Here is a 12850-nt window from a genome sequence, read left to right as displayed (position 1 = left end):
TCATATTAACAAGAATAATTAATTCTTATCATAATGAATATAAAAAAATATTTATAATGTATTTTAATTAGTTAATAGCATGTATTAAATAATGCTCTCTCTCTCTCTTTTATTTCTTTGATGCGTCTGTGGTTGTTTTGGATTTAGGAAGCACTTCACGCTTTGTTCAAAACCTTCACAAATCAGACTTGCACTTGCAACAATAACAGCAGTAGCAATTTGAAAGAGCGAAAAATGTTGAACAGTGGAATGAGACCATCTATGACATGGTGAGTCAATGTCCATGTGGTAGGCCACCAAGCTCCAAGAACAAGCCGAAGTTATTGGTGATCATAACAAGAGAAAGCACCAACACCCTAAGGGTGCGGTTGTCACATTCCAATGAAGACTCAAGATACTCTCATTGTGAGAGTTACTCTTTTCATCACTAGCACAATTGTCTTCATAACTAAACCTAGTAGCAGTGCAAGTGTGTTGAAGAATCAACTCAAAACAAACCATCCATATATCTATCATGGCGCGACTTGACTAATTCAAAGCTTAAATTGGGTGAGAGTGAGCCAAAAATATTCCACTCAGTTTCTATTGGCTTGATTATTTTGGGTGTAAATTCAACTAAAACTATTCAATTAGCAACCCTAAATTAATTAATGAATGAATATTGTTTCTATCAAGATAACACGAGTCTTCAAGTTTCTGTTTTGACGTGCTGATGTGGAAGGGTACCTGCAAAAGGCACTCCGATGCTGAAGTCAGGATTCGATTCTGAGCAATAAATGCTATTTAATAATGAGAAGTCAACCCCTTACCTGTACTTTCTACCTTCCTTTTATAGGCATTGTATTGGGCTGATGGGCCTGCTGAGTCAGCCTTTATACTTTGGCCCATTTTCCTGATTTAAATAATATTTTGATTATTACCCTTAATTGAGTTAATTAACTTTTAATCCTGACGAGGGGTATCTGGCCTATTCTGCCGAATAGATATTCGATTTCCTTTTCTTACAAATGGGACTGAGTTGATCTTTAACCATTACAAATATATACAAGAATTTTTCATTAGAAGTCATAATAAAAAATGTATAAAAAAAGGATTATGAAAAAAGTAATTTTATTAAAATTTTCTATTTTTAATCATACCTTACACTTTGTTTGATTTGGTGTACTTAGAAGAAAAAGAATTAGAAAGGAAGAAATTGAAATTATATACATATAGATGAAAGAGGAAGTAGAAAAAAGACCCTAAAATTGGAGAAAATGAAATGTAAGGGCTTGCTCCTTTATTTGTTTTATTATCGTAATTATTAAATAATTTTTACATATTATAAGAAAGTCAAAAATAAATTTTTATTACTTGAAATGAATTATAATAAAAAAATTAATATATTTATTTTTATAATTATTGTTAATAACATTTTTAATATAAGTTTCTCTTTATTTATTTAAACAGGTGATTTTTTTTTTTATTTACTTTAACTCATCTAAGTAACATATTTTTTTACTATATTTTATATTTGTTTTTCTTTTTCACCATATTCATAAAGGCAGTTAGTATTTTCCTTAAAAAAATTAATGTGTTTCTCTTGAAAAATTGAAAGGTAAAATTGAAATTTATGATAACCTATGTAGGACAGGGTCAGTCAGGGTTGTTGTCTTGTTGGCCAAAACGTCTTGACCAGACTACTAACCACTTCCGACAAAAGAACTGATTAATAAGTCATTTAGAACAACAATATTTTGTATCATAAGATGAATGCGTATATAAAGTAAGTAACATCTTTTTTACATTATTAATTAATTAAAGTATATTAGTTATATTACTAAACATTTTTATTTATTTTAGTTATATTTTAATAAATAAACTATTATACATTATTTTTAAAAGTGTAAACAAATTAATTAAAATATTAAAAACAAATCATGATATTAAATAATTTTCTTAAATTTAAAAAATATTAAATAAGTATTTTTATAATAATTTAAAATAAAAATAAATTTTCTATACTGTAATGCTTAACTAAATATATATTATAAATATTTGAAAGATTAAATTAAGGTTAATTAAGTATAATTTTTAAGGATTAAAAAGATTTAAAATACTTATTTTATAAAATTTATTTGTGCATGTCATGTTCCTTTCAATTAAATAAAATAAATTCAAAATAAATATTTTTATAATATTGAATATTACATCAATTTAATTTTTATATTTATTTTAAAAAATTCAAAATAAAATTTTTAAAAATAAGTTTAAAATGTTAGAATACAGAAGATCATTAAGTAACATATAAATGAAATAAATAAAAATTTAGTTAGTAAATGAAGTCATAAATTTTATAAAAGAAAAATATACAAGAAAATGCAATATGACATTATAATAAAGATGTGAAAGAAGTTTAATATTAATTATAGATTATAAATAATAATTAATTTAAGAAAATATTAACTAATGACTTTGTAGGGTATATTAGTTAAATTAAATTTTTTTTAGGTAAACTATACTCATGTCCTTTGAAGTTTAATAAAATTTTATTTATTATTTTTTTAACTATGTATATTTTTTAATTTGTGAAACAATATGACGTTACATATCAATTTTTTATTATATAAATCACTCCTGTTTTTAACATAATTATATACGTCAGAGAAAGTTTAAAAAAATATCAAATTAAATTTTGGTTTTTTAACTATATGTATTTGTTTTTAGTTTATGTAATAATATGACATTACACATATTTTTTATTTATATAAATCACTCCAGTTTTTTAACGTAATTATATGTTTAAGAGAAAATTAAAGTAATATTAAATATATATATATATATATATATAATTAAATTTTTGTTAAACTTCAAATATTTTGACTATAATTCATCTAAAAAAATTATTAAAAATATGTAATAATGTGCTCATCTTTATAATTTTTTATACATTTTAAATGTGATTTTTAATTAAAAATTTATTAATTTTTAATTCATGTTTAAACATTTTAAAGATTTTAATTAGCAAGACTCTTATCTGATAAAATCTAATAAAGTATATATAAAAAGATTTTTTATATATGTTCAATAACATATAATAAAACTTGTATATAATAAATATTTTATAAAATTATAAAATCAAATACATTAAAAAGTATACAATAATATTAAATATTATAATTTTTTCTCATAGCCACATGCTAAAAAAGATATTTTAGTTCACATTTGATCAACTAAAAAAATATGTTTATTTAGAGTTATTTGTTTTATAATTAGAGAATGAATTCCAATACTTTTAATACAAAAATATATTTTAATAAAATATATAATTTGAAATAATTTATACACATTTTAAAAATATTTAACAAATAAAAAACAAAGGAATAGTTAAACATCAAGATGATTAGAGTATGTTAAATTTAAAACCGAGTTACAAACATACGAGTACGTTAAGGTTAAAACTTGGGGGGTGGGGCCCGGGACAGACAAGACTTTCTTCCTTCCATGATAAACTCCAACTGTCTCTCTTTATACATCGTTGTCTGCAAACGCCCAATACATCACTTCCTCGCTTCTTTCCGCGAACCTTCTTCTTCTTCTTCACTTCATTTCTTCTCATTCCTCTGTTAGAATCAAAATCCCTCGATTCACTTTCACTCATCACAAATCAATCACATGTTCATGCTGTTCCTTACAACCACTTGCTCTTTGCTTTATTACTTCCCTTCTCCCCGGGTACCCTTCTCCCTCTCTCAACTACTTTCTATCTTCCTTTTCAAGTCACTTTGACTTTCTTCTTTTTCTGTAACTGCTCCTCTTCCTTCCTCCTCTCTCTCTTTTTGCTTTCAACTTGGCTCTGAATTTCACTATTTAGTTAATTAGGTTATTTAATTTGTACAAGACATTTTATTTTGTAGGATTTGGGATTAGTTTTGCGTTTTATGAAATTATTATTATTATTATGATTCAATTCTTTTACTGTTTTTAACTTGTGCACACACGCTTGGAAGTTTGCCCTTGATTCCCAACACACTGAATCCATCTATATCATGATGTGTACTAGTTTGTGTGTGCTGACAAATTTGAGGGAAACTATATTTGGTGTTTTTTTTTTTTTTTTCATTTCGTGGATTTGTGCCTTTGATTATTGTCACTTAAGTTGGCACAATATATGGCAAAGTTCTTGGGCAACTATTTACGATATTACTATCCATGGGTTAGTTTTGTTTTGGTTAATAAATGAGTATCTTAATGTGAATCTCTCTCATTTTATTATTTCAGGAGAAGGCTGTGAGATTTTTAGGTGCATGAAGAAGCTATTCATCATTCTGTGACATTTAGTTGATATAGATTCATCGAATTCTACCTTGCTGTTGAACTAGGCTACAGTCATGAATTTTCAGCAAGACAAATTTGTTAGGTTAGTTTGATAGTGCATACCTTTGTTTACTCTCTATTTTACTGTCTATGGTATTTCAGAAGCATTTTACTTGTCACCGGAAGCAAGTCTTTCATGATTGCAATTAAGGCTTCCCTTTCGCCTCTCTCAATTTTTGGAACCACTTTCAAGTCACCATTCTTCAACATCAAAATGCTTTACTTGTTACCCTTTTTCGGACATTTTATTCCCCAATAGTCATTTCTGTGCCTGCATGTCTCTTTCATAGTTTTATTGCCCCTGCTTTGGACATTTTGTTAATCGGATATTTAATCACGATCATGTATTATTTATATGATGTTCAGATTTCGGGATTGGAATTCAGACAAGGGTTCTGAGACCAACTCTCCTGCAATTCATGTAACACGCTCGGGGAGCATTAGGAGTACACTAAGTTCAGTTTCCGAGAAGTTTCAAAGGGGTTATGAATCTAGTTCAGAGAGGATAAAGAGATTTAGAAAGTCATTCAAATCTATTCCCTATAACAGTGTTCTTGCTAGAAGTTTTAGTTCTGGAAAGAAAATCCTTGATCCACAGGGTCCTTTCCTTCAAAAGTGGAACAAGATATTTGTATTATCATGTATTATTGCTGTATCTCTTGATCCTTTGTTCTTCTATGTCCCTGTGATCGATGATAAAAAGAAATGTCTTTCACTGGACAAAAAAATGGAAATTACGGCAACTGTTTTAAGATCTTTCTCTGATATTTTTTATATAATCCATATAATTTTCCAATTTCGTACTGGATTCATTGCTCCATCTTCTCGGGTATTTGGAAGAGGTGTTTTGGTTGAAGATGCTTGGGCAATAGCAATGAGGTATCTGTCATCATACTTCTTAATTGACATTCTTGCTGTTCTTCCCCTCCCACAGGTAAGGAAACTCTTTCTACTGTTGGACTTTTTTCCTTTTGTCCCCTGTAACTGTTACTGAGCTCTTGTGTATGTAATGCATCTTTTGTTTTCACTCTCTCTGAATTTGACTCCTTTTTTTGTTATTAATTTGCCGTATGACTGCATTAATGAAATCCAATTTCAAAACTTGTAGACACTCATAAAATATATTGTAACTAAAGAATAAGTTCAGCTCTCCCAGATCGTATCCTCATAGTTTTGTGGGCTTAGATTTAAAAAGTATATTTCATTTGACTTAATTCAACAAGCTTATTTTGACTCAACTTGCTCCTTTATTTCTAGGTGGCAATCCTAATTATCATTCCAAAGTTGGGAGGCTCTGAATCATTGAATACAAAGACCATGCTGAAATTTATTGTCTTCTTCCAATATATCCCACGGTTTTTACGAATAATTCCATTATATAAAGAAGTTACAAGGACCTCAGGCATTCTCACTGAAACAGCTTGGGCTGGAGCTGCGTTCAATCTCTTCCTTTACATGCTTGCAAGTCATGTAAGTTTTGATGCATTTTTTCTTTTTACTTATTGTGTATATTATTGAATTCTTTTGGTTATGTTGCTTTCTACTACATTTATTATTTGTTTTTTATACTTTGTTTCTGAGATCATTGGTCATTTTTCCTACAAAAAGAATCCTTAAAATTTTAAGTGTTTTTGTGAATGCATCATCGATTTATTTTTCCTTCTAATAAATTTCATTTTTCCTAATCACTAGATTAAACAAGTAAAGTTTGATAGGAATAGATATTGAACAATTCCATATTGTACTTTTTGTGATGTTCTTTTTGGATCAATAATCATTTTGTGACTTATTTCAAGCAATGAGTCACACAATGATCAATTTGTGATTGACTATGATTCATACCATTCTCCCATTGTGAACCATATTGATGGTGATTTCTCCCATCACATTAGTGAGTCATGAGGAACTATATCTGCTAAGTTGTCCTTCCAACAATAATATCTCTCTATAACAACACCCTTGAGTTGCTTTTCCATCCATGTTTGGTGGATATTTCCTTTCAGAAAGGGTTTAGTTGTAACAAGCTAAAGCTTTAGCTTGAAAGGGAGAGATAGGATGTATAAAGTATATTCAATAGTATCTAGATTTTATCTTAAAATAATTTAGAATATCTCAAGGGGCATTTAGCTTTAGGAAAAAATCCTATTTCTTTTTTCATTTTTAGTTGAAAAAAATGCCACTTTATTTTTATTTTGTTTATATATGTCTTGACAAGTTTATGTTAATTGTTGAAAGTCTAATACAACCCTTCTCTTTTGCTTGAACTCGTAACCAATTATGGATCATAGATGTATCTAAACTTCTAAAGACTTTTTAATAGGAATATGTTTACATTAGGGCTTTACTTAGAGTTCTTACTTATTTAACTTAGTCTTAAATGTGTTTACTAATGATATATAAAAAATTATCATTAAGTGCATGTTCTTGTGAATAACATAGTCATGATTGAAAATCAAATGAAGCAGTTAACTCTAACTTGAGCTTTGGAGACATATTTTAGATTTTAAGTAGAAATAAAACAGTATATACTTTACAATTTTAATAAGAAATAAGATGATGATTATGGCTTGAAAGTTAAAATTTGAGATGACATAATACTATAGGTCTTCAAGTTTAGATACTTGAGATTGATTTTACAGAATGATGTAGAAAATAATGATTATATTACTTATAAAACAAACTATGAGATAAAACTTTGTTATTAATTTTTATTTTGTTTCTTGTTTTTAAAAATTTGTACAGAAAATAATGAAAATAATAAAAATAAATTTTCATTATTTCTTGTACAAATCTTTGAAAATAAATAAAAACAATGACATTTTTGTTATTAAAAGTAAAAACAAAAAATTAAAATAAAATATTTACTAAAATCAAACAGCTTCTTAGATGGTCTCTCTGAATTAGTTGGTCTCTCTTGATTAGTTTTCAGACTTCTCAATATTTCATGATTTGTTTGCTTATTTAGTTAGAAATATGATCTAGTATTATTATAAATGAGAATTAGTGCTTTATGTTTTATGACTCATGTAACACACCATATAATATCAAATTAATATCAATTTCTGAGTATTTAGTTTCTATTCTTTCATTTTCTTCCCTCTATATCTAAAACCGTATTATTTCAAAACATTTTGTTGGACCTAAACATGTGTCAGGTGCTATGGTAGCACTCCATAACTTTTGTGCTGTTGTGCCTTGTATCCATCCATGATTCTTAGGTTTGCATACATTTTTGTTTCAAACTCTCAGGTCTGCATTGGTTTATTTTGTATCCCAATGTTGTATACTTAGATTTGATATAACTGTTGCATTTTTTTTGTCATGAAAATTGAAAATGATCTCATCTGCGTTTCTTTGTGATTGCTGATTTACTTGTTTCTCTTAGGTTATTGGTGCCTTTTGGTACTTGTTTTCTATAGAAAGAGAAACCACATGCTGGCAAGATGCATGTCGAAGAAATATCACATGTAATACAAAAGAAATGTATTGTGATCATCATCAAGGTTTGGGCACAATTTCAGCATTCCTGAATGCTTCTTGCCCAATACAGGATCAAAATACAACTCTTTTTAATTTTGGAATATTCCTTGACGCCCTTCAATCTGGAGTTGTGGAGTCAACGGATTTCCCACAAAAGTTCTTTTATTGTTTTTGGTGGGGCCTAAGAAATTTGAGGTGCGCTTTATTGAATCTTTTTTTATTATATACTATGAATTTTAAGATTATGAAGTAATCAGTCACTGCAACGTGATATGATTTTGGTGAGAAATCTATTGAGTTGATGTCATCTATGAGTGTGATGCAAGCAACCTGTAACTGTGCTTGGACTCCATATGTCTGCTTGCTCATAGTGTAGAAATTATTTATTATAGTTCTTTTTGCTGACAATGCTTGGATAAAAGTATTCTCTCTTTCAGTGCATGTGCATATTCAATACGTGCATCTTTACCCATGTTTTGTGTACAAAAGGCATGTGTGTTTGAGGGTTTGTTTGGGCATATGATATTTGTGGATAAAGGGACAAATAATAAGTATGTTTGTCTTATATGATTCTATGTCTATTTTTCTTGTGATTTGAATGGTGTTAATGTTCAATTACGGAAGTTATAAAATTTAAAGCATGTAGATGTTAGATGACTTCTGATTTGCTGCTTAAATGAGAAAATGCTTTTGGCTTCAGTTTTCAGTTTGTTTAATGCCTCAATCATGAGGTGGGGGACTGGGAGAGATGTCAGCCAATTATCTTTTTTGAAGTTGCATATCGTACATATCGTAGCTTAGTATGCTTTGAATATTGATTTTGATGAACGATGTTGAGCTTATTTTAACTAAGTTGTTATTTGACATTTTATAAATATTCCTCCATCCTCTTTCGGGGGAGCTGGATTTCTTTATTGCAGTTCTCTCGGTCAGAACCTGGCAACAAGTACCTATGTTTGGGAAATCTGCTTTGCAATTTTCATTTCCATTGCTGGTTTGGTGTTATTTGCATTCCTCATTGGAAATATGCAGGTTGGTGTCAAATATCTCTTTAGTGTCTGTTAATGAGGCAATAATACTGGCATGCTTCACTTCCAAAATGGTTATCAGTACCATATTTTTCTCCTGAGATCTGTCTCCCCCCCTTCAGGGCCTCTCCTTTTTAATGATAGCAGTTTTTTTTTGCTGTAAATTCTTCTATTGTCAGTTGATCAAGATTTTCCATTTGGGAGACTTCCTCATGAAATAGAACATCATAATCCACTTTGTCTATTAGAACACTTATTGTTACATTTGGAATGTTCAGAATTTCCTGAAATAGGGTGAACAATGTAGGTTCTTGATTATAAAGTAATTCTCTCTAGGTAAGCATGCATGAAAATGTGTTTCTAATGCTCTTCCTCTTCCATATTATTGTCTATATATTTCACTATTTTTTCTTATCATATTGTAGATATACCCAAAAATATTAGTCCTGATTCTTTTATTTTCATATTTCTGCTTGGAAACTGATTTAACAGCTATGCCATTCTGTTTTAAGGTTATTTTTCTTCTCCATTTTGACTCGTTATACTTTTCTTTGAAACAGACATATCTGCAGTCAACAACTACAAGATTGGAGGAGATGAGAGTGAAAAGGAGAGATGCAGAACAGTGGATGTCTCATCGATTACTCCCTGACAGCCTAAGAGAAAGAATCAGACGACATGAGCAATACAAATGGCAAGAAACCAGAGGTGTTGATGAAGACAATTTGATTCGAGATCTTCCCAAGGATTTAAGAAGGGATATTAAGCGTCATCTTTGCTTGGCTTTGCTGATGAGGGTAAGGTTCTCCATATCACAGTTTTCTTTTATAGTGTTCCTAACATTCTTTTACTGTGACTGAACTTTATTTCTTTTTTCAGTTATTTCAAACTGGAAAATTTTTGAACCGTCCATGTGTTGAAGTGGTTGTGAATTCCTACATTGAACACACTTTCCAAAATGTCTAGCAAGATTGAAAATGAAAATTTACTTGTCCTATATTATTTTTTTTATTTGGTCCGCAATTAATAGAATATCCATTGGATAGGAAGATATGTATACTTCTGCATAAATACAACAGAAATACTGGCCTAATTTCAAAAAATTCTGGACTTTGCTTCTAGGTAGATTGAAAAAAAAACATTCAGGTGCTGTACTGTGTAGCTATATGCAATTTTTTTTTCTGCTTTCCTCGGTAATATTTTTCAATGTGTTCGATGTACATATGAATTCTTTAAAGGAGTGTTGTGCGAGCTTTATTAGGAATTCTAGAGCGTTATGGTCTTCTATGGTTAACTAAATGGCATTTAGAGATGATAAACATAGTTTGTGCATGTGTTCCTTGACTGATGGACTCTAGACAATCCTTGAAAAATAAACTGATTATCATTACCAGTGGAAGCTTTGAAGCTATAGTTGATTTTCTATATAACGTTAGTAATAACTACTTGCATCTTTCTCTTGCATGAACTTCAGGTACCAATGTTTGAGAAAATGGATGAGCAACTTTTGGATGCAATGTGTGACTGTCTCAAGCCAGTGCTGTATACAGAAGAAAGCTGCATCGTTCGGGAAGGAGATCCTGTAGATGAAATGCTCTTCATAATGCGAGGCAAGCTATTGACTGTGACAACTAATGGTGGAAGAACAGGCTTCTTTAACTCTGAATACCTCAAGGCTGGTGACTTTTGTGGAGAGGAGCTTCTCACATGGGCATTAGATCCTCACTCCTCATCCAACCTTCCCATCTCAACCAGAACTGTCCAAACTCTTTCAGAAGTGGAAGCCTTTGCTCTAAAAGCTGATGACTTGAAGTTTGTTGCATCTCAATTTCGACGCCTTCATAGTAAGCAGCTTCGCCACACTTTTAGGTTTTACTCACAACAGTGGCGTACGTGGGCTGCATGTTTCATACAAGCAGCGTGGAGGCGTTATAGCAAAAAGAAGCTTGAAGAGTCTCTCAGGGAAGAGGAGAATAGGTTGCAAGATGCATTGGCCAAAGCAGGTGGTAGTTCACCTAGTTTAGGGGCCACAATATATGCTTCAAGATTTGCAGCTAATGCACTTAGAGCCTTACGTAGAAATGGCACAAGGAAGACAAGGGTGCCAGAGAGAATATCACCTATGCTACTGCAGAAGCCTGCTGAGCCTGATTTTACTGCCGAAGAGCAATAGGGTTATAAAATGGTTATTGATGCCTGGTTCTTTATGAAAAGAAAGGACTCAAGTGGAGGAAAAGTTAAAATGAAATGACCTTTTTGATTGTAAGCCAAAATGTCATTTCATATATTTATTTTATTTTGTAAGCTAGTGTAAGATATAGAATGTCTATAAAATATATGAACTACGAAGTTGTATATATAAATATTATTGCTGTTGATTGCTTTTCTTTGGTGAATGAAACTCAAAATGAACAATTTTTTTTTCACTCGCTGTTTTCTTTTTCCCTTTTTGCTGGTTGGTGAATGTGATAGTTCAAATAATTTAAAAATTATCTCGGGTATTACTGTACTTTTGCTTTAGGAGAAGTTATTGCTATTTTAAATAATTATGGTGAATATTTCATTAAGTGCTCTACTTAATTGAAAATAAATACTTTAATTTTAAATTCTGAAACTTTAATTCTGAAAATTTTAAATTCCCTTCATTAATCTTTAACTTTACGAAACATCATTTACTTTAATTCATTTTGGTATAAGAAGATAAAAATAAAATAAAAGGGGCTAAAATAAATAACTTTTATGAAGTCAAAACACTAGCTGAGCATTTTTGAAATGTCAAATTAAAATATTCAGCTAATGCCTATTGAAGATGAATTTTAAAAATTTATTCTTTTTAAATATCTTTTATTTTTATAGAATATTAATATTATAACCGTCTGCGCACATCATCAAATTTAACCTGGTGTCTGCAAATGTATTGAAAAAGTTGTAATTATAGGTTCAACATAAAAAAAATATAAAAGTTATAATTAATAACATTAAAATACATGTAAATTTATAGATTTTAAAACATGAATTCAAACTTGCTATTAGTGCACGAATTATAAGACAATAAATAAAAATAAGTTTTCCCACTTCCACCAAACGAAACTACTAAATAATATAAATTGACCCCTAACAGTTCGTGACTAATAGTTAGCTGAATCTTATATATGTAAAACTAAAACATGGGACAAAAAATTATCAAGTTATATTGGGATGTTCTAGACCCGAAAAGGTATAAAAAAATTATTTTTATAGTTACATTTCAATTACATGAAACACGTAATTAAATATTAGTTATTAGTTAATAAAATATGTGGATTCATTTTTTTTTTCTGAGATATGTGAAATCATTTTTAAAAGTAAAGGTTGAAAAATATCCTATAAATAGGAATTGATATTTTTAGGGTCTATTGATTGCATCAACCAAAAATGTTAAAAAAATATTTATTTTATCTTCACAAAAAAAAAAAAAACTATAACTTGATTTGATTCATTATTAGGGTATATATTTTACATACAAGTTTTGCATCATTATAAGAATAAGAATAATAAAAAATCCTATTTTGATAGAAAATTTGGTCCTCATTAACATTGGTGTATTTTGTAACAAATTATTTTAATATCTTTGAAAAAACTTTCAAAAATTCATTTCTTGAAAATAACTCCACTCAAGCACGCAAAAACCTTTAATTGACTTTATACACTAATAATGTGATCACTGAATACCAAATTTAAGAGTGAGGAAGCAAGTATTGTCCAATTAACTGATACAATTTCTAGTAGCTCACTTTTCTATTTTTCTATAAATCAAAACAGATATACTCAATAAATTTAATTTTCTTTCCACTTCCACTGTCTTTGACCCTGTTTCTCCTTTAAGCTGTAATTGAGAGTTAAGTTTTAAAAAGAAAAAGACAGATTTTCATTATTTTTTCAAATAACAATCGTAAAATAAACTAATATAAAGTTAACGTGTTAATATATTTTTTTATGAATATTAT

At 29.4% G+C, this 12850-nt stretch overlaps 1 protein-coding gene across 1 annotated transcript; it reads left to right on the top strand.

Annotated features, from left to right (window-relative positions):
- Positions 1–3536: 3536 nt before the first annotated feature.
- LOC113864588 (cyclic nucleotide-gated ion channel 1) lies at positions 3537–11288 on the top strand. Its single transcript, XM_027498480.1, has 8 exons — positions 3537–3714; positions 4261–4399; positions 4723–5290; positions 5614–5826; positions 7742–8031; positions 8757–8868; positions 9425–9661; positions 10339–11288. The coding sequence occupies exons 2-8, from the start codon at positions 4371–4373 to the stop codon at positions 11035–11037; spliced, it is 2148 nt and encodes a 715-aa protein (XP_027354281.1). The 5' UTR covers positions 3537–3714; positions 4261–4370; the 3' UTR covers positions 11038–11288.
- Positions 11289–12850: the final 1562 nt, after the last annotated feature.

This window comes from Abrus precatorius, unplaced genomic scaffold, assembly GCF_003935025.1.
Source record: "Abrus precatorius isolate BTA unplaced genomic scaffold, Abrus_2018 Scaffold10, whole genome shotgun sequence".
Lineage (NCBI taxonomy): Eukaryota > Viridiplantae > Streptophyta > Magnoliopsida > Fabales > Fabaceae > Abrus > Abrus precatorius.
This window is presented reverse-complemented; position numbering and strand designations above follow the sequence as displayed.

Excerpts from the sequence above, each read along its gene's own strand:
- LOC113864588 (XM_027498480.1), top strand. The coding sequence starts at position 4,371 with ATGAATTTTCAGCAAGACAAATTTGTTAG. Across the intron at positions 5,291-5,613 it reads CTGTTCTTCCCCTCCCACAG|GTGGCAATCCTAATTATCAT; the intron begins GTAAGGAAACTC and ends CTTTATTTCTAG. Across the intron at positions 8,869-9,424 it reads TCCTCATTGGAAATATGCAG|ACATATCTGCAGTCAACAAC; the intron begins GTTGGTGTCAAA and ends TCTTTGAAACAG.